General features: G+C 42.4%; 1 protein-coding gene across 4 annotated transcripts in view; it reads left to right on the top strand.

Moving 5' to 3' along the window:
- The window catches only part of LOC103346830 (transport and Golgi organization protein 1 homolog), a 129,610-nt gene that overhangs the window by 107,223 nt on the left and 1,391 nt on the right, over positions 1-20,996 (top strand). For 3 of the 4 annotated variants that reach the window (XM_070064931.1, XM_070064930.1, XM_070064929.1), the window contains 14 exons: positions 2,479-2,610; positions 8,204-8,225; positions 11,123-11,211; positions 11,475-11,552; positions 12,816-12,887; positions 13,353-13,425; positions 13,589-13,727; positions 16,490-16,591; positions 17,209-17,269; positions 17,378-17,413; positions 17,491-17,558; positions 17,697-17,779; positions 19,193-19,263; positions 20,679-20,835. In XM_070064931.1, coding sequence (XP_069921032.1) covers positions 2,479-2,610; positions 8,204-8,225; positions 11,123-11,211; positions 11,475-11,552; positions 12,816-12,887; positions 13,353-13,425; positions 13,589-13,727; positions 16,490-16,591; positions 17,209-17,269; positions 17,378-17,413; positions 17,491-17,558; positions 17,697-17,779; positions 19,193-19,263; positions 20,679-20,835 — 1,183 coding nt within the window. The remainder of the gene's footprint in view (positions 1-2,478; positions 2,611-8,203; positions 8,226-11,122; positions 11,212-11,474; positions 11,553-12,815; positions 12,888-13,352; positions 13,426-13,588; positions 13,728-16,489; positions 16,592-17,208; positions 17,270-17,377; positions 17,414-17,490; positions 17,559-17,696; positions 17,780-19,192; positions 19,264-20,678; positions 20,836-20,996) is intronic. The other variant, XM_070064932.1, reaches the window with a different exon arrangement.

The following is a 20,996-nucleotide window of genomic DNA, read 5'->3' as shown; positions in this document are numbered from 1 at the left end:
TCACTGAGATAAGACTCATGTGTGTTGACACCAGGCAGCCTTGAAACAGTGGTTCTGAGTGGGTGGTATTAGTACTAGATTGTTGCACGTGAACTGTCACTTCTGCTGTGGATTATCTGCTTTGTTGCTTTTGTTAACTTTTGAATTGTTCTTTTCCTCAGCTCTTGGAGGCTGTTCCTAGGGACTATATTTGAAGGGAGCCCAGAGACAGACACGAGATGTGAAAATAAGTATCTGCATCCTGCTTTTATGAGCTCATAAAAAATCCAAATCATTCAAAAGAGAAGGGGAATAGGAAGAAATTAGAAATTGAAGGATGCATAGAAATGGAAAACTCTCAAACGATTCTCATTTTTCATTTATCATTTAAAGTTGACAAATTTGTTTACCCTAGTTCTAAACTTCTTAATTATTTTATTAAGAGAAGAGATTTTCTGTTTTTCCTAGGTACAGTTCCAAGAAGACAACCGCACTTCCTCACTGCCCTGCTCCTCCCCCAATCCCCTTCCAACTCTCCCCTCTCATCAGTTTTTGCAAAGCCATCATTTTAATCCAAACTGTATTCAAAAACTTAATTCACCACTAATATTCACAAGTAAAAATTAGGAAGACTGCAGTTCAACAGGAGTATAAACAGGAGCTACATATGACAATAATAGTCCAAAATGGGCATTTCATTCCTATAGATGTTTTGGTATTCTATATTAACTGCCATATATCTTAGAAAACATATAATATTTGTCTTTATTGAGATTGGCTTATGTCACTAAGCACAATGGTTTCCAAATGGATCCATTTTGTTGCAAAAGACAGGACTCCATTCTTTTTTTTTTCTTTTCTGACAGAGTGGACAGTGAGAGACAGGGAGAAAGGTCTTCCTTTTTGCCGTTGGTTCAACCTCCAATGGCATATATACATATATATATATATATATACATATATATTTATATACATATAAATTTTTTTTGACAGGCAGAGTGGACAGTGAGAGAGAGACAGAGAAAGGTCTTCCTTTGCCATTGGTTCACCCTCCAATGGCCGCCACGGCTGGCGCACTGCGGCCGGTGCACCACACTGATCCGATGGCAGGAGCCAGGTACTTATCCTGGTCTCCCATGCGGGTGCAGGGCCCAAGCACTTGGGCCATCCTCCACTGCACTCCCTGGCCATAGCAGAGAGCTGCCCTGGAAGAGGGGCAACCAGGACAGAATCCGGCACCCTGACCGGGACTAGAACCCGGTGTGCCGGCGCCGCAAGGTGGAGGATTAGCCTAGTGAGCCACGGCGCTGGCTACATATAAATTATTCTAATGTTAATGTTTATATCAATTTAGATTAAAACATATTACATTTCTTCTAGAATTTCATATAAATAGATGCATGCGTGCCATATGGACTATTTTGTATCACCTGATTCTGCTCAGGACAATATGTCTGAGAGAATTCATGTTGCAGTATGGATCAGTAATTCATTTGCTTTCATTCCCAACTCATCTGAGTTATTTCTACTGAATGAACATCTCTGTTTAATTCACCATTCTATAGGAATTGTTTAGGGTTAAGGTGCCAAATTTCAACAAATACACAGTTAAATCCAATGCAACCTATGTAGAAAAGTTGTAAATAAAACAGTGTTAACTTACTCAGCTGAAACATTTGTCTTAATTCACATAGTGGATCAATAGAATTTATATGAAGACTGTTAAAAAATCTTGTGTTTTGGTGCTACCATTGTTCTTGCCACTTTTGATTTTATTTAAGCATTAAAATTTGATTTTCTCCTTATAAGCTTTTCACTCACATTTTGATGGGTACTGGTATTTAAAAGAAATCATCAATACAAGAGAAGATGTGGTGGAGAGGAACTCTCACCCAGTATTAGACAAAGGAGAGTACAGGGCCCACAATGAACCAGGATACTCTGTGCTCAAAGGCACCCACACAGATATCTAACAACACTACCAACCACCCAAGAAACTTGAGGCTGGCAAGTTATGCTTATTTTTAAACTTTAATTCATTAATTTTTATTTGTATTTTAAAGGTGCAAAGAGACAAGGACAGATGTTCTCCACCTCACCTGCTGGGTCACTCTCCCAATTTTTACAATAGCCAAGGATGAGCCAAGCCCAAGGCCAGGAGCCTGGAATTCAGTCCAGTTCTTCCACCTGTACAGTAGACACCCATATACATCCTTGAGCTGTCATCTGCTAACTCCCAGGGGGGCACATTATCAGGAAAATAGAATGGAAGTAAAGCCAGGACTCAAACCCAGGCACTCTGATGTGGGATACATGCATCACCAGTGGGGTCTTAGCCATTGTGCCAGACACCAGGACCCCAGTCTTCCTAGAAGCAAGGAAATCACCTTGAGTCAGTTGAGGGACATGATTACTCCTTGCAGGCTGACCTAGGGTTCTTAGCAACTGAAATACAGTCAATGTCTGTGTCTTCTCACTGTTTCCAATGTTTTATTGCAGCTATCTCAGAACTTTCCTGACCATTTTCAGCTCAGTACTGATTTTGGGGGGATTTTTCGGAAGCTTATCATTATTGCTACAGTCGTAGCTATTTCGGCATTTGCCATTTTCTTCTGGACAACTGTTCTTGTTGTGAGTATACTAGGAGTGTTTTATATGATAAATAAGGAGGAATTTGTATAGTAATTGCATTTGCACCTGGTAAAATCAGTCCTCCTCCATTCATTGTTTTCCCCATAACCCACAAATTTTAATAAGGTTGTTTTCATTATAATTTGGATTGAAACATGTTTTAAAAGTCTGGAAAGATTGACCTATGTGTTCTTTTGAAATTGTGATGTAATCTCCAAATGCTTTGTAGTTTTCAAATTCCCTGATTCATTTCTAGCTTACTTTCACTGTCCTGAGAGCAAACATTCTATGATTCCTACTCCTTTCCATTTGGTAAAGTGAACTTATGTCTTGAGTGAATGGAGTAAATGTGCTGTGTGAGCCCACATGAGTGTATTCTGTTTTGCTGGTTGAATTATTCTGTAGTGTGGACTGATTCAGCAGATTATCAGTGCTGTTCAGTTATTCTGAATCTTTACTGACTTTCTTCCTGCTGGATCTGCCAGTGACTGAGGGAGGAGTGGGGGTGAATTCATCTATTTCTAGTTGCAGTGCAGTTTTGCCTCATGAATATTGAAGCTCTGTTGTTAGGTATTTATACATTAAGGGTTGTCATGTCTTCTTGAAAAATGGATCCTTTATCATTATTGTAATACCATGTGATCCTTGAATGCTCCTTGCATTGTGCTTGTTTTGTGTGAAACTGAAATAGCTACTCCAGCTTTCTTTTGATTAGTTCTAACTGTACATTTTTCTCTAACCCACTTTTAATGCATTTATAGCTTGGATTTGAAAATGGGCTCCTGCTATACATTCATTAGCTGGGAATTATTTTTTATTCCACTCTACAGTCACTGTCTTTTAATTGGTGTATTTACTTTATTAGCATTTAAAACTATTAATGATATAATTGGTTTAACATCTATCACCTTTATGGCTGTTTTTTATTCATTGTCCCCTTTTGCCTTACACTCTTTATATGGCTTTTCAGGGCCTAACTTAGAATCTTGCAAGTTTTATTTCATTGTGTTTAGCACACCAATTATACTTGAACTTATCTTTTTTGTTGTCTTTTTTGAAAGTGGTTCTCCCTGAATTGGAAATACACATTTTAAAAAGTAATCCAATTCACAGGAAATGAAATTTATGTTGTAAAAGGTGACTCCACGAACTCCGTCCCATTTCTTACGACACTGCTATATCCATAAGCTATAATCGCCATATGTATTGCTATTACTACTTTGTTCAGTTATATTAAGCAAAGTGTTGTCTGAGAAACCAATCAGTAAGATAACAACTTTGCCCTCACTTACTCCTTTGCCTATTGCTCTTGCACTATGTAGATCCAAGTAGCTGACATATATTCGCTTCCTTCTGTCTGAAGAGCCTCTTTTAAAATCTTTGTAGTGTGGCTTATGAGAAAGAGAGTTCTGGCTGGCGCCGCGGCTCACTGGGCTAATCCTCCACCTTGAGGTGCCGGCACTCCGGGTTCTAGTCCCAGTCAGGGTGCCGGATTCTGTCCCAGTTGCCCCTCTTCCAGGCCACCTCTCCTGTGGCCCGGGAAGGCAGTGGAGGATGGCCCAAGTGCTTGGGCCCTGCACCCCATGGGAGACCAGGATAAGTACCTGTCTCCTGCCATTGGATCAGCGTGGTGCGCCGGCCGCGGCGTGCCAGCCGTGGCGGCCATTGGAGGGTGAACCAACCAATGGCAAAGGAAGACCTTTCTCTCTGTCTCTCTCTCACTGTCCACTCTGCCTGTCAAAAAAAAAAAAAAAAAAAAAGAAAGAAAGAAAGAGAGAGTTCTTTGATGTTTTTCTTAGAAAGTCTGTGTCCGTTTTGGAAGGGTAATTTATCTGAGTGTGATTCTAATGCTTGCCTTCTCAAATCAAACTGATTATTTTGTCTTTTAATATGCCTTCTAATTCTTTACTAAAATCACAACATTACATTGAGTGAAAGGAACTGATTTACACAGGTCCTTTGTGAGAGATTTTATGGTATCTTGGTAGAAGTTTAGCTGGCATTACAGTTTACAGGTACTGAAAGTGGCAGAGACTGATGGCAAGGGCTTGGGTCATCTTCTACTGTGTTCCCAGGCCATAACAGAGAGCTGGATCAGAAGAGGAGCACCCAGGACTCGAACTGGCACCAATATGGGATGCCAGCACTTCAGGCCAGGGCTTTAACCCAATGCTCCACAGTGCCAGCCCCCATCCAACTGTATTTTAAAATTTGTAAGGTGTTTCTAGTGAATCAAAAAAGTTTATTTTTTCAAAAAACCAGCTTCTCGCTTGGCTGATTTTTTGTAATGTTTTTTTGGATTCAATCCTGTTAATTTCTTCTCTGGTTTTAATTATTTCTCTTCTCCTACTAGATTTGGGTTTGGTTTGCTGCAGTTTTTCTAGGTCCTTGAGGTGCGCTGAAAGCTCATTTATTTGGTACCTTTCCAATTTCTTGGTATAGGCACCTATTGCTATAAATTTGCCTCTCAATACTGCTTTTGCTGTATCCCATAAGTTTTGATATGTTGTGTTGTTGTCTTCATTTACTTCCAGAAAGTTTTTGATTTCTCTTTTGATTTCTTGAATGACCCAGTGTTCATTCAGGAGCATGTTGTTCAGTCTCCATGTGTTTGCATACTTTCTGGGGTTTCCTGAGTTGCTAATTTCCAACTTCATCCCGCTGTGGTCTGAGAAGCTGCATGGTATGATTCTAATTCTTTTAAATTTGCTGAGACTTGCTTTATGGCCTAGTATGTGGTCAATCCTAGAGAAGGTTCCATGCGCTGCTGAGAAGAATGTGAAGTCTGTAGATGTAGGGTTGAAAGTTCTGTAGATATCTGTTAGATCCATTTGGGCAATAGTGTCAATTAAATCTGCTGTTTCCTTGTTGATCTTCTGTCCGGATGATCTGTCTATTTCTGAGAGTGGAGTATTGAAGTCCCCCAGTACTATTGTATTGGAATCTAAATCTCCCTTTAAGTCCCTTAACATATCTTTTAAATAGACCGGTGCCCTGTAATTAGGTGCATATACATTTATAATAGTTACATCTTCCTGTTGAATTGAACCCTTAATCATTATATAGTGTCCCTCTTTGTCTCTCTTAACAGTTTTTGTATTAAAGTTTATTTTGTCTGATATTAATATGGCTACACCTGCTTTTTTTTGGTTTCTGTTGGCATGGAATATCTTTTTCCAACCTTTCACTTTCAGTCTGCATGCCTCTTTGTTAGAGAGATGTGTTTCTTGTAGGCAACAAATAGTTGGGTTGTGTTCTGTGAGCCAGTCAGCTAAACGGTGTCTTTTAACTGAAGAATTCAGACCATTAAATGGAGGAATCTGGAACACATCATGCTGAGTGAAGTAAGCCAGTCCCAAAGGGACAAATACCATATGTTCTCCCTGATCGGTGACAACTGACTGAACACCAAAAAGGAAACCTCCTGAAGTGAAATGGACACTATGAGAAATGGTGACTTGATCAGCATAGCCCTGACTGCTAATGGACAACTTAATACATTATCCCTCATAGTATTTTTTTTTTTTGTCTGTTCTACTTAATATGACTGGTTTAATTCTGTAATTATCACACAGTTATTCTTAAGTGTTGAAAATTAACTGAAATGTGATCCCTGTTAAACATAAGAGTGGGAATAAGAGAGGGAAGAGATGTATAATTTGGGGCATGCTCGGGCTGACTTGCCCCAATTGGTAGAGTTGGAAACATACCAGGGGATTCCAATTCAATCCCATCAAGGTGACATGTGCCAATGCCATCTCACTACTCCAAGTGATCAATTTCAGTTCACAATTGATCATAATGAAAGGACTAAGAGTCAAAGGGAGCACATAAACAAGTCTAGTATCTGCTAACACCAACCGATAGAATAAATAAAGGGGAGAGTGATCCAACATGGGAAGTGAGATACTCAGCAGACTCATAGAATGGCGGATGTCCTAAATAGCACTCTGGCCTCAGAATCAGCCCTAAAGGCACTCGGATCTGGCTGAAAAGCCCATGAGAGTATTTCAGGCATGGAAAGCCAAGACACTCTGGCAAAAAGATCTCTGTGAGTGAGATCCCAGTGGAAAGAACAGGTCTTCAAAGAGGGAGGTGCCTTTCTCTGAAGGGAGGAGAGAACCTCCACTTTGACTATGACCGTGTCTAAACAAGATAAGAGTCGGAGAACTCAAGGGGCTTCCATAGCCTTGGAAACTCATAACTGGTGCATAGGGAGATTACTGATGCCATAAACAGGAGTGTCAATTGGTAAAGTCAACAACAGGAGTCACTGTGCACTTACTCCTCATGTAGGATCTCTGTCCTTAACGTGCTGTACACTGAGGCTTAATGCTATAACGAGTACTCAAACAGTATATTTCACTTTGTGTTTCTATGGGGGTGCAAACTGTTGAAATCTTTACTTAATGTACTCTAAACTGATCTTCTGTAAAAAAAAAAAAAAAAAAAAAAAAAAGAAAGAAATTATCAATTCCCAACTTGACTCTCACTGGGATTAAACATGACAATAGGTCTGATCTGATTTCATCATCATTTAAAAAAAATCATCTATTATTTTTCACTTTATGTTTCTGTGTGGGAGCAAACTGTTGAAATACTTACTTAAGGTATACTAAGCTGATCTTCTGTATATTAAGATAATCGAAAATGAATCTTGATGTGAATGGAAGGGGAGAGGGAGTGGGAAAGGGGAGGGTTGTGGGTGGGAGGGACGGTATGGGGGGGGAAGCCATTGTAACACATGAGTCGTACTTTGGAAATTTATATTCATTAAATAAAAGATAAAAAAAAAATAAAAAAAAAAAAAAGTTTACTGCAGTACAAATGTTTTAGAATTTATTCTGTTCTCATAGAGGCTTTTCTTGTTTAAGATTTCATTATAGATATTGGGTTTCCCCCCAAACAAATCAAATAATGTATTTGCATTCTAATTATGAATTTTGCCATTTCTGGGATAAAAATTAAATAGATTAGTTTTCCTTTAATAATATGGAAATAGGTGTTTTGGTCAAAAATAACTGTTTACCTTTCTACCCTATCAGAAATGGTTTAATGAAAGATCACAATGAAGTAGGAAATATCTTCCATTGTTTTTTTTTTTTTTTGACAGGCAGAGTGGACAATAAAAGAGAGAGAGACAGAGAGAGAGAAAGGTCTTCCTTTTGCCATTGGTTCACCCTCCAATGGCCACCGCAGCTGGCGCGCTGCGGCCGGCACACCGCGCTGATCTGAAGGCAGGAGCCAGGTGCTTCTCCTGGTCTCCCATGGGTGCAGGGCCCAAGCACTTGGGCCATCCTCCACTGTACTCCCAGGCCATAGCAGAGAGCTGGCCTGGAAAAGGGGCAACTGGGACAGACTCCAGCACCCCGACCGGGACTAGAACCCAGTGTGCTGGCACCACTAGGTGGAGGATTAGCCTGTTGAGCCGCGGCGCTGGCTTCTTTCATTTTGTTTTTAATCTTTTAGAAGTCCTTTAAGCTAAATGACTGTTATTTCACTAGATTAGTGTTTTTACTTTCATCAGGAACAACATGTATTTCCTAATATATATTATTATAATAAGGTTAACTTTGTTTCTTCCTTGTCCTAGATAAAACAGCCAGTTTATCAAGGTAAGATTTTAGCCTCTGTTTTCTTTATAATACTTTTCTCAGTGCTGGTATTAGATGAGATCTTTTCTTAAACTAGCTCTAAGTACAGTAATTTTTATAACTTCCTGGCTTATTACTTCTTGAAGGTTTTAGTATTCCTGGAGTGGTTTCTAAATGACAATGGAGAGGGACTCGTGATCTGTTGTAAGAATGCAGGAAGAAGAAGCATTAGTGGGCATAGGAGACTGAAATGAGTTTAGCTTCGCCTAGAAATGTTTAAGAAGCAAGTGATGCTGGCTAGTGCCGTGGCTCACTAGGCTAATCCTCGCCTTGTGGCGCTGGCACACTGGGTTCTAGTCCCAGTTGGGGCACCGGATTCTGTCCCAGTTGCCCCTCTTCCAGGCCAGCTCTCTGCTGTGGACAGGGAGTGCAGTGGAGGATGGCCCAAGTGCTTGGGCCCTGCACCCCATGGGAGACTAGGAGGAAGCACCTGGCTCCTGCCATCGGATCAGCACGGTGCACCGGTCACAGTAGCCATTGGAGGGTGAACCAACAGCAAAGGAAGACTTTTCTCTCTGTCTCTCTCACTGTCCACTCTGCCTGTCAAAAAAAAAAAAAAAGCAAGTGATGCTAATATTTTTTTTAAAAAATTATATAATGTGAACTGTCGCTCCCCCTCTTCGTGGAGGAGCAACACAGAGCCCTGCGCTGTTCTTTCGTCTGCTCGGCCCTCCCCGGGTTTGCTGCTGGTTCTTCCCGGGTTGGCTACTATCCCTTCCACCTCCGTGGAAGGGCAGTTCCCCCTGGCCACATTCCCCACTTCCGCAGGGGAGTGGCACACCGCCGGCCGGCTCTCTGGGGGCTGCACGGGTTCCCTTAGATGTTCCCCATAGATGTTCCCGGTGCATGCCGTCTCTCTCCTCCTTTATAGTCCTCCTCCGCCAATCCCAACTCGGCTGCCCACACGCCGAGTACGCTGCTCTCCTCCAATCAGGAGCAAGTCCTACAGTTTATCAGTTGAACTGGAGGCAGCTGTGCGGAAGCTGTTTACTTCTCTCCCAACGCCACATTGTGGGAGAGCAGATGCATAGAATAAGTCTTAATTCCAGTAACTCAGTCTAGTCCGGCTTGCTCCCCACATGAACCTATCAAAAAGCTTAAGACTTAGAAAAGATCTGGTTTTCTGGGGGAGGGGAGAATGTGTCAGGATATTTACGTGGAAAGTCTTTAATGCCGGAGCAGAAAGAGCAGAAATGATGCATACGGTGGAAGAAGGATTTCATATAGGCTTTATGGGCAATAAATAAGTGTTGCTATCTATTGAGAGCCGAAGCTGCCAGACACATAGTAGGCCCAACACGTTTTATTTTTACAGATCTATTTAGTTTATTTGAAAGGCAGAGTTGAGAGAGCAAGAGAGAGTGAATTCCATCTGCTGGTTCACTCTCCAAATGGCTGCAATGGCTGGGCTGGGCCAGGTTGAAGCCAGAAGCTTTATCCTGGTCTCCCACATGTGTGACAGGGGCTCAAGCACTTGGGCCATCATCCAACATTTCCCCAGGCTATTAGCAGGGAGTTGGATAAGAGTTAGAGCACCCAAGACACGAATCAGCACCCACATGGGTTCCTGACATAGCAGGTGGAGAATCAACCCGCTATACCACAGCAATGGCTCTGTGTGTTTATTTTTTATACTGAATTTATCACTGGTCTTGTTTGAAAGGGTGAATTCAGGGCAGCAGAGCTCATATCATGGGCAAATAACAAAACAAAAATAAGGATGCATCTGAGGTCAGATGAGAGAACTAAAAGACTGTCAGAGGAGTCCTTTAGGTGTTTATGTGAGCCATCCACCTTACAGGATGGGTGCATCAGGGCACAGTGTTCACTTTTATGGTAGGCAGTAGCATTCTGATCTTGGTAGTGGAAAGTCCTATCTGAGAGGGTTGGGAGCTCATCCAGATCCCGTAGAGACTAAGTGGTAACAGGTTGTATTAAATTATTCTATACTTCAACACCATTCCAGAGCCCTCCATTCTGCTTCTTGTGAAAGACAATCCTCAGGGCAGCAGGAAGTCTTTGGAGGCCCTGGAGTAGCCAATCGATTGACACTTTGAACGCTGCTTTCATGGGAATTTCAAATGATGGTATTTGAGGAAGGAACATAATTATCTACCTTCATAATTAGGGAATAGAAATGTAAGTAGCTAGGGTGTTTGATTTCTGTTTCTTCTCTGGTGAAGACAAAACTATTTGAAGTAATGGAATTTTCTTTTTTTTCTTCTTTTATTGATAGGCAGAGTTAGACAGTGAGAGAGAAATACAGAGATAAAGGTCTTCCTTCTGTTGGTTCACCCCCTAAATGGCCACTATGGCCTGCGTACTGCACCGATCCAAAACCAGGAGCCAGGTGCTTCCTCCCAGTCTCCCATGTGGGTGCAGGGGCCCAAGCACTTTGGCCATCCTCCACTGCCTTCCTGGGCCACAACAGAAAGCTGCACTGGAAGAGGAGCAACTGGGACCAGTACCTGGTGCTCCAACCGGGACTAGAACCCGGGGTGCCGGCAACGCAGTTGGAGGATTAGCCTAGTGAGCCACGGCGCCTGCCAAGTAATGGAATTTTCTAAGAATGAAGTGCCATCTTCCATTGATGAGAGTACTTCAATGAAAACATGTATTTCCCATGTTTCCAATAATTTCAAATAGGATTATAATTGACATTTGGTTCTTATTTCCTACTAGTTATATTGGTTTTAAAATTACTGTAAGTAAAGTTTGCTTTCTTCAGGCTTAGTAGTGAAGTTAGGAAGTTATTTTCTGGCCATAATGCCAGATAACAAGTAATTTCTGCTAATACATTGAGGTAATTCAACTATATTGTTTTATTCTTTATAACCTTAGTTTTTATCTCCCTTTAGTTAATTTGCAGCAAATTTCTGAGAAGATCAATAATGTCACGAAAGAAAATGCAGAACTTGTACAACAAATTTCTGTTTTGGAACAGAAGGTATCAATGTCCTTTCAATTTTCATATTTTTCATGGTTTCAGTTTGAGTCACTTCCACGTCTAGTTCAGGTATTCCACTGTACCCTCTTTCATCCACTGCCCTGCTTCATAAGATCTGTAAGCTCTTCACATGTGAAGTCAGCCTCCTGCATGCAAAGTGCTGCTCTGTTCACTTGTGTACTGAATCATACATGAGGGTAGGTGTTACTTGGCCCTCTAATTAACATTTTTGTATTCTGATTCTTTATTACATATACATATAGATCACTGAGTCGAGAAAACGTCTTCAGGAGACTAAAAGACAAAAAAAGGTGGTCTCTGATGAATCAGTTAAACTTAAGGTAATAAACCTTTGCCTTTATGGAATCCATTATAAAAACAAGTAAAAGAAATAAATATTCCTGATGCAATATGCTGTATTGAAGGATAATGCAAAAAAAAAAAAGTGACAACACTAAAACTACCACGTACAAGGTACATATAACCTGCAGTCTGGAAGAGATCAGAATGCTAAGAATCATGATGTGGTAGTAATTTGGCTCCTATATTTTACCATAATTTGGCCTCTGAGCCTTTTTGTCCATTTAGTGATCCAGCTGGTACATTTTCTATTGCTTTTCACAGAGTAAAAGTCTAAGAGTATGGGGGATGAACTTTCTTCTGAAAAAATGTTCAATGTTATTGTAAAAAATACTGAAGTAACATCTTAAATGAAGGATCCAAGAAGTGTGTTTGATTTCCTGTCTGGGCAATTATCACAATATTCATTGCTGTCCTGCAAGATATTTAGGAAATGTGTGAATAGTTAAGGAATATTAAGGGGGTAGGGGCTGTTTAGATGAACTTAAACAGCCCCTACCCCTCTTAATGCTCAGTAAAAAAAATTATCAGTGAAATCTGAGAGTTATTTTTATTCCCTTATTAATATTCTAATAAGAAAAGCTGTTCCATTAAGAAAAGTTCATTCAAGCAGGTTGACTTGCACACATTTTTACATTATTTGCTTTTGACTTCTCAGTCATTTCTCTCATTATCTCCTAAGCAGAAAGATTGTTTATGCCACAAAGTATTCTTACTTCAGTGTGTTTTCCCCCTCATTTCATTATATTTTTGACATTTCTTCTAAACCCAATCTGGATCCATGACATGCCCATAAAATATAGTTAGCCGTGGGATGTGCTTGGTTGCTATTTCAGCTTTTTAGCTGTTTCAGCTGGTGTTGTCATGGAATTAAAAAGCACTTCAATTAATTCTTTCTCCAGTTGACTTTACAAATAGTGATGCAGACTAGCACAGTGCTCTCGTTTGTGGATTCACCCCTCAAATGCCTATGATAGCCATGGGTCAGCCAGGTCAGTGGTAGGAAACTAGAACTCAGTTTGTGTTCTCATGTGGTTGGTAGGGACCCAGGTACTTGATCCATCAATGGCTGCTGTGCAGGGTGTGCATTAGCAGGAAGATAAATTTGGGAGCAGAGCCAGGGCATTAAGTCAAGCAGTCCAATATGGAATACATGTTTCCCAAGCAGAGTCTTAATCACCATGTGAAACTCCTGCCTCTTTTTGTAAACCTTAGCACTTGTTTTGTTTCTATCTTATGTGCAGGCATTTGAAAAAGGGAAATCTACTGAAAACTTGAAAGAAGTTATTTCAATGAACAACTCGGGAATTTCAGAGGTAAACTTTCTATAATTGTTTCAATATTTCAATTGTACATTTTAGCTCTAATGAGAAATATTTCATTTTTGAAGATTAAATTTATATGATAACTATGTGGAATTTTGTTCTTGTGAAGTAACTAATTACAGTGTTTTCAGTTAAGATCCAATCACCTTTAATGAAACTGGCTTCAGTGAAGGGAAATTGAAGTTATAAAAGTAAAATACTTAGTTGACAATCTAGTAGGAGCAGGTAACAAAATTAATCACATTCTTGAAGAGACTGTGATCCAGAAAACTGAACTTTCTCATTTCCTTTTTACCTGTTTTAAATTAGTTGTTCTAAACTAAAATTAACTATAAAGTCTGTGGTGATGCAAAATTATCTATTGAACAATATAGGTGTGCATTTCTGTAGTAGTAATGACATTTGCATTGTTCTGCAACCATTTCTTGAATGTCTTTTCTTAAAAATCTCTTAAAGTCAGAAGATGAAAATGATGGAGTCAAGGATTTACAGCTGAGAGCCTTGAGGGCCAAAATATGGATGCTGGAAGGTACGTTCCTTCATTAGAGGGAGGTCCTGTCTAGTGTAAATACATCTGCATTGGGAAGGTGAAGAGTGGTTCCTGCCTCCTGGGTCCTTGCTGTTTCTCCCAACTCCAGCCAACTCCTTGGGTCCATGTGCACACACACAAAGAAAACTTTTATCCTTTACAGAAAGTAAAAAGAACCTGGAAAAAAGCTGTAATACCTTGAAGTCCATGAAAGCAGCAAAGGAAGCTGAAATCAAACTGATGGATATGAATATGGAGAGTTTTCATGAAATCTACAAACTGAAGGTGGCAGCTGCCGCAAAGTAAGATGTCCTGAACCGACGCAGTAATGTCAGTGCTAATTTCAGTCAGTAAAGAATTCTCATCCTTTTTGCCTTGATTCCCATAATATGCATTTTTCTGTTTCTTTCAACTGTTTGTTATACACTCCCTCGTAATTTATTTGTGGGTACTGGAAGAACTGATACCAGCATCATTAATGTCCATGTCTGCATTCTATCTCTCTCTCTTTTTTTTAATTATTCATTTACTTGAGAGGAAGGGTTACAGCGAGAAGGAGAGACAGAGGTAAAGGTCTTCAGTCTGCTGGTTAACTCTCTAAAGGGCCACAATGGAGGGAGCTGAGCAGATACAAAGCCAGGCCGGCGCCGTGGCTCAATAGGCTAATCCTCCACCTTGCGGCGCCGGCACACCGGGTTCTAGTCCCGGTTGGGGCGCCGGATTCTGTCCCGGTTGCCCCTCTTCCAGGCCAGCTCTCTGCTATGGCCAGGGAGTGCAGTGGAGGATGGCCCAGGTGCTTGGGCCCTGCACCCCATGGGAGACCAGGAAAAGCACCTGGATCCTGGCTCCTGCCAGGATCAGCGCGGTGCGCCGGCTGCAGCGGCGGCCATTGGAGGGTGAACCAGCGGCAAAGGAAGACCTTTCTCTCTCTGTCTCTCTCTCTCACTGTCCACTCTGCCTGTCAAAAAAAAAAAAAAAAAAAAAAAAAAAAAAAAAAAGATACAAAGCCAGGAGACAGGAGCTTCTTCTGGGTGCAGATGCAGGGGCCCAAAGATTTGGACAAATCCTCCACTGCATTTTCGGGCCATCAGCAGGGAGCAGCTGTTCAACCTCTCTTGTATACCTTTATATTGTTGGGATTTTTGGTCATATCATGTATTTTGTTTTCCTTCTTGTGTCTAGTCATTTCTAATTGAATGCCTGTCATTGAGTAAAAATATTGGGAAAAAATTAAAATGTGGTGTGATGTGATCTAGCTTTGGAAAATAAGGAGATGACCTCAGGCAAGGATGCTGGCAGTATGGGAGCTGTTAATTCATTCAGCAGCTGAGGGCATTCATTGCAAAGGCCAGTGTATGTCCTCTCCTCCATTCATAGTGTTCCAAGCAAAGCTGTGAGATTTTCCAGTCAGACCCTGAACTCCACTGTATTCCTTTGAACCCATCTATGTGAGCAAAGGCTGCCCATATTTACCTCTCTCTAGTCTCCTAGAGAATTCTTTCATGATCTACAGGGAAATGGGCCTCAAATGCCAGCTGAGATGCCAGGTCGATCTTGTTTCCAAGATTCCTTCTTCTCCATGTTGCTCCCACATGTTGTTGCTGATGTGTTAGTGATTCAGTCTATTCCATTGTATACCTCATGTTTGTCCAGTGTTTCCTACTGTTCTCGGGGGAGATCCAGGACTTCATCCACACTCACCCATGTTCAAAACCAGAACTCTTCCTTATGGTCCCCCATGGCTCAGACTTGGAATAATATTTCCCAAGTCTGAGACAAGTGTTGCTGTTGTCCTTACTAGTATGTTGTGGGTTTTTAAGGTAGGAACAGTGCCTACTCTACTTTGTATCCTTGGCACCTAAAAACACAGAATTTACCAAGGACTTCCAAGGCATTAACCCTCTCCATTGTTTTGTGCCTGTGTCCTACAGCTGTTGGGGTTTTATGGGTAATGTGGATTAAAGCAGATATCAAAGGGACACTCTTTCTAGACCATGGGCTTTTGCTGCCTGCATTCTCAGTGATTGCCACTATGTAGAAGTAAATAGCACTGGGGCTGAGGGCTTCGCAGACAAAGCTGCAGGTTCTCAGCAGCTGAGGAAAGCCCCAATAAGGTGGCAGTTCAGGACAGTGTACTTCACTCATGTTGTCAGCACTGGATTTTCTTCTTCCCTGCATCAGGCTCCCAGCTGTAGGAGGCAGGAGCTCTACCCCTGCATCACAGCAGTGTTCACAGTGACTGCAGTGTTAAGGACTCCATGAGCTGGAAGGATCTCTGTAGATCAGGTTGTCTGTAGCATGGTCCCAGCCAGACTGTGAATCATGTTCCTCCATGGACGGAGGCAGACGAGTGAGAACCCCCTGTCTCATCCTAATGGGATTACTAGTGATGAAATGATTTGACCTGCTTTTCCACAAAGGAGTGTTCACCATTTCAAATCACAACTGCTTAGTGTCAGGTGCTATGTATACTCATTGACTTATTTTTTTTTTTTTGACAGGCAGAGTGGACAGTGAGAGAGAGAGACAGAGAGAGAAAGGTCTTCCTTTTGCCGTTGGTTCACCCTCCAATGGCCGCCGCTGCAGCCGGCGCACCGCGCTGATCCTGGCAGGAGCCAGGAGCCAGGTGCTTTTCCTGGTCTCCCATGGGGTGCAGGGCCCAAGCACCTGGGCCATCCTCCACTGCACTCCCTGGCCATAGCAGAGAGCTGGCCTGGAAGAGGGGCGACCGGGACAGAATCCGGCGCCCCAACCGGGACTAGAACCCGGTGTGCTGGCGCCGCAAGGTGGAGGATTAGCCTATTGAGCCACGGCGCCGGCCTCTCATTGACTTATTACTAATGCATAGGAGCACACAGTAATTAGAGAGAACTTGCCAGCTGGCCAATGGATCGTCTTCTGTCAGTGGGAGGCTTCACTTCTGATTCTGCACTGTTTGTGGGTCTGTGTGTTTATACGGATGCCTGCAAGGGGACTTTCCCATCATGCACTCAGAGTGTTAGCAAGTGGGGAGGCATAATCCCACATGGGCTTCTGGGAAATATGCATTTCTTTCCCATCCTAGGAAGATGGCAGAGAAACAACAAGAGTGGATGGAAAAGGAGACGAAGCTGTCAGAGAAGGAGGAGAATTTGAAACGGGCTGAAGAAGAAATTGAGAACTATGTGTGAGTCTAGAGACTAAACAACCAGTCCAGAAACAATGGTTGGATTAACTGTTTAATGCTTAGGCCCAGTTAAAAGAGAACTGTAAGCAATGTTCAAGAGACATAGAGATGATTCATACAAGATTATACCAAATATTTTAAGTTTACAAATGACCAAGTGATACTGTTTCTACACAGTTCCTGATTCCAAATGCTGGCCTGACTGCATGGAAACTCAATTGTTTTTTGGGGTGGTGAGAATCCACCTTCCTAATCCTTAGGAAGACAGCTCATTGTAGGATGGATCAAATCCATTACAATGGTTGTCCCCATTTTATAGACCCGGTTCTTGCTGCCCTCAGAAACACGGCAAGGATATAAGAAATAGAATGGACTTTTATGATAAAAGACACACAAGGGAGGAAAAACTAGGGAAATAAGGAGATGACATCAGCTGGGAATCCTGCAGGTATAACATAAAGGATAAGGAAATGATGCAGCAGTAGGGCTTACTCTTTCTGTACTTTTACAATTATCGTGAGTATTTTTGACATCTGAGGATAGGGTAACATAGGGAAGCTGTTTAAATTCATAGTCAACATTGTGCTTCATCTGATGAAAGTGATTCTGAATCACAGGAGAAGACTGCAAGAAATGCAGGCTCAGCAGCAGCGAGAAAAGGAGACCTTCAGACAGGAGGTAACTGCATGCTGCCCAATAGCTGCACCGTCCTTCACGTCTTAATGCAGATGGTTAAAGGGCCCCTGAGAGTCCCTAAGCCCTCACTTTCTGTGTTGGCCTTTTCAGATTGCTGTTCATAAACAAAAGGCTCGTGACATTGAGGTAAAAATTTTTCATGTGTTCTTTCCATTCTGCCCTCTTTTCCACAACTGAATGTGCATGTATTTCCCTCCCCACAGGTCAGGGCTCAAGCTCTGGAACGGGAGTTGATGGCGCAGAAGAGGGAGACTGCCCACTTGAAACACAGGTGCATGAAAGAGCAGGCATTTTAAGCATGTCTCTGATTTAAGACTAAGTTGTTGAGTGTCTAGTAAAGGACTTGTTCTGGGGTGTGTATGTGTGTGTTCTGTTACTTAAATCTGTTTTTTCTTTCTTTATCTTCAAGATTGGAAATCATGCAGGCAGAGGAATCCAGGAGGCAGAAGCCGGTGTCAGGGGGACCTGGCTGGGAGAACCCTCCACAGAGAGGTAGGAGCAGTGTGGAAGGACGGTGATAGCTTCATGTCCCCTGCAGATTCCACACACTCAGCTTCTCACTCTGGGCAGTGACTGTTCCATTTCCTGAAGAGTTCCATGCACTTAGCAAAGAGAACTGATTGTCCTGCAGGGAGGCTGGGTGCTGTTTCCCTCATGTGCCCTGGACAAGTGGCCCTTCAACCAGACCCCAGGCAGGGTAGAACTCAGGCCCCAGTACTGACTGGGGACTCTCCTCCACTGCACCTGAACTCAGTTCTTTTTAACTGACAATAAGGGCATAGAAGGGAACCTGGCTAGATCCTCCTTTCCACCTTGAGTCAGTGGTAGAGGCCTTAGCAGCACCAACAGTACTTGACAGTAAAGGTTAAACATCCTGATAAGAGAGGAAATGTCCTGGACTATCATCCCTCTAGTAATATTCTGCAAGCTCTACTTGACATCAGTCAGCCTGTGTTCTTTTTTTTGGCTTTTTTTTTCTTTACTGTCAACTATAGAGCTCCATCAGTAAATTAATTTTCTATGTAATTTCACTTCTATAATATTATAACACTCAAATTTTATAATAAACCCAATGAAAACATTTTCCTTTTGTCATCACTCTCATCATTAATATAGTTAAGTCCTTTTCCATTTATAAATAGTTATATCACAACAGATCACATAGATGGCCAGTTACAGAGGGACTAAGATTTTCAGAATCTTCCCATGATTTCAGGGCCTGGGGCTGCTCATGGTCAGGATTTATTGATATTCTATATGTCCAAGGATATTCTTAAACTATAATTTCCTCTATACATATTAGGTATGTATATCAACATATCATGTTGATTTCCAGCTAATTTTAGCACTGACTTAGGTACAATGAGTTGGTTTGTGGTGAGAACCCCTGGCACAGGCTAAGGTGGTATCATCCTCAGTGAGGACATGGGCCTCCTCCTTGTACTCAGGGCTCTTCTGAGGCACCTGGTAAACCCTGGGCCTCTGACCAGAGACATAACATGGGATTGAGTTTAGAGGGTGAAAAGGTGTGTGGGTTTTCTCAACACTGAGGCAGAATAACTCCCCTCCCCGGGTGGTTGGCACTTTGCTACAGCAGGTAAGCTGCCTCTTGGGATGCTTGTGTCCTATATCAGAGGACTGCGTGAGACTGAGTCCTGCCTCTGCTTCTGATCTACCTTCCTGCTAATGTGCCTGTGAGGTGGCAGATGGTGGCTCAAGCACTTGAGTCCCTGACAGACATGTAGGAGATCTGGATGGAGGTCTTTGCTGCTTGCCTCAGCCTGGCTATTGCTAGCATTTGGGGAGTGAACCTGCAGATGGGATTTGTCTGTCTCTGCCTTTTGAATAAATAAATATATAAACATTTTGTTAAGAAAGAATACACTGCTGTCTCTTGTTGGCCAGATTCCAGAAGTTGTGCAGGTCACATGAAGAACCAAGGCTCATCCCCTGCTGAGGACACCAGGAAGGAACAGGTAATTGCTGTGGTCGTTTTCCTTGTAATGATTTCCTGAAACCTGATCATTGCATATACAACACTCTCTCTTCCATTATTTTCTGACTTGTGTGTGCTGTGATACCTTTTCTGTGTCTGTAACTTTTCAAAGCAGCCAAGCCTTCCCCCACAAGCCTGTGGGCCTCTCCTTTTCCAGCTCAGCATCTGTGCTGGTGCTTTACAGGCTGAAGCCTGAAGGTTTGCTTGTCAGTTTCTGGAAATCACTGGCAGAGAAGATGGCTGAGACCTTCAGCCTCATGGCACAGTGACTCCCCCCAAGCTTCTACAACCTGGGAGGTGGCCAGGCCACATTTCATTGTCGGAATAAAATACCTCCTTTCCTGTTTTGATTTAGGTTGTTTAACCATTCAGAACATCTTCACCCACAGAATCCATGATTTTTTGTGTTTTGTTCAATATTGAATGCTTTTGGACAAAGCAAATCACTGTCTCATTTCTCTTGGTAAATGGGCTGTGCAGAAAACCCTCCAGTGGGGCCCTCTGTGGAATATTCTGAAGCTTCAGGGATCATGTTTGCAGAATGGCAAATGCTCACCTGCTGTGAGATAGTGAAGAGTGTTCATCAGCATTTACCTGCAAGGCCAATTCCCAGGAGAGCCTAATTGACGTTCCCATATGCAGATTTTTGTGTGACCTGTGTAGATGCTGATGTTGGTGATTCTCCATTCAGATGCCACTGGACATCTGTAGTTTGAAATGAAAATGTACCTTGTTTTAAATTTCTTATTTCCCACCTTGTTTGTGTAGGAGATAAAAGTAGTGTGCAGCTCCCAGAGTACTTCCAATTCAGTCTTGCCTATGAATTAAGATCGAAACATGTGCCTACCTAACTCCAGTGGGTAACATGGTTTCTGGAAAATCACATTCCCAGTTTCCCTGCAAGACACCAGGAATCTGCATTCTGCAGGAGATCCTGTGTCCAGGGGCAGCACCCCCAGTGAGGAGACCCTCAGCTAGGGAGGGAAGCAGAGAAGATTGGAGAGGCCCTCTCATGTGTGCACAGTGGACTTTCCCCTCCTCCAATGTGCAGGAAATGTCTGTGGATATGTTGGGTAGTCCTTGACATGGAGATCATCTGTATGGAGTGTGTGTCTTTATCAGTTTACCATGGCACTGTTTCTCTGGGACATACCTCTGCAGACATGGACAGTGATGTGTGGTGACAGCAGTTCATCCTGTGACTTCCCTTCACTCCTCAAGCTGTTGGGATCCAGTGGAAGAGGAGAGTTTTGTGGTGCTGAGGCTGCTTATTTAATACCTGGTGGAGAGGAAGGCGCCCGCCATAATCACCTGCTGTACTGTGATTCAGTTGTGTTGGTATTGGTGTTGCCCATGATATTAATCTACTTCAAAATGTTAACTTCTGCTCTGCAGGTCAGCGTGGCTGCAGGAGGACCTCCTCCTTTGCCAAGACCACCCTACATGCCCTACCCCATGGGGGGCTACAGAGAAGCCTTCATGGGCTATCCGCCACCTCCTCCACCCTGGTGGTTTCCAAGACCTCGGCCAGTACCTCTGTCTCCAGAATTTGGTATGATGATCTACCCTGAATGAACTGACTTACAAAGTATACCTCTATCTTTTCTGTCACTTTTATTCCTACACAAAATGTCCCAGTGATTCTGCCGGGCTTTGCATTTCAAGGATGAGGCTACCTAAGGGCTCTGTAACATTGCTCATGATTGATTCTGA

Source organism: Oryctolagus cuniculus, chromosome 19 (assembly GCF_964237555.1).
Source record: "Oryctolagus cuniculus chromosome 19, mOryCun1.1, whole genome shotgun sequence".
Lineage (NCBI taxonomy): Eukaryota > Metazoa > Chordata > Mammalia > Lagomorpha > Leporidae > Oryctolagus > Oryctolagus cuniculus.
The sequence above is the reverse complement of the archived record's forward strand: the minus strand, read 5'-3'. Positions and strand labels throughout refer to the sequence as shown.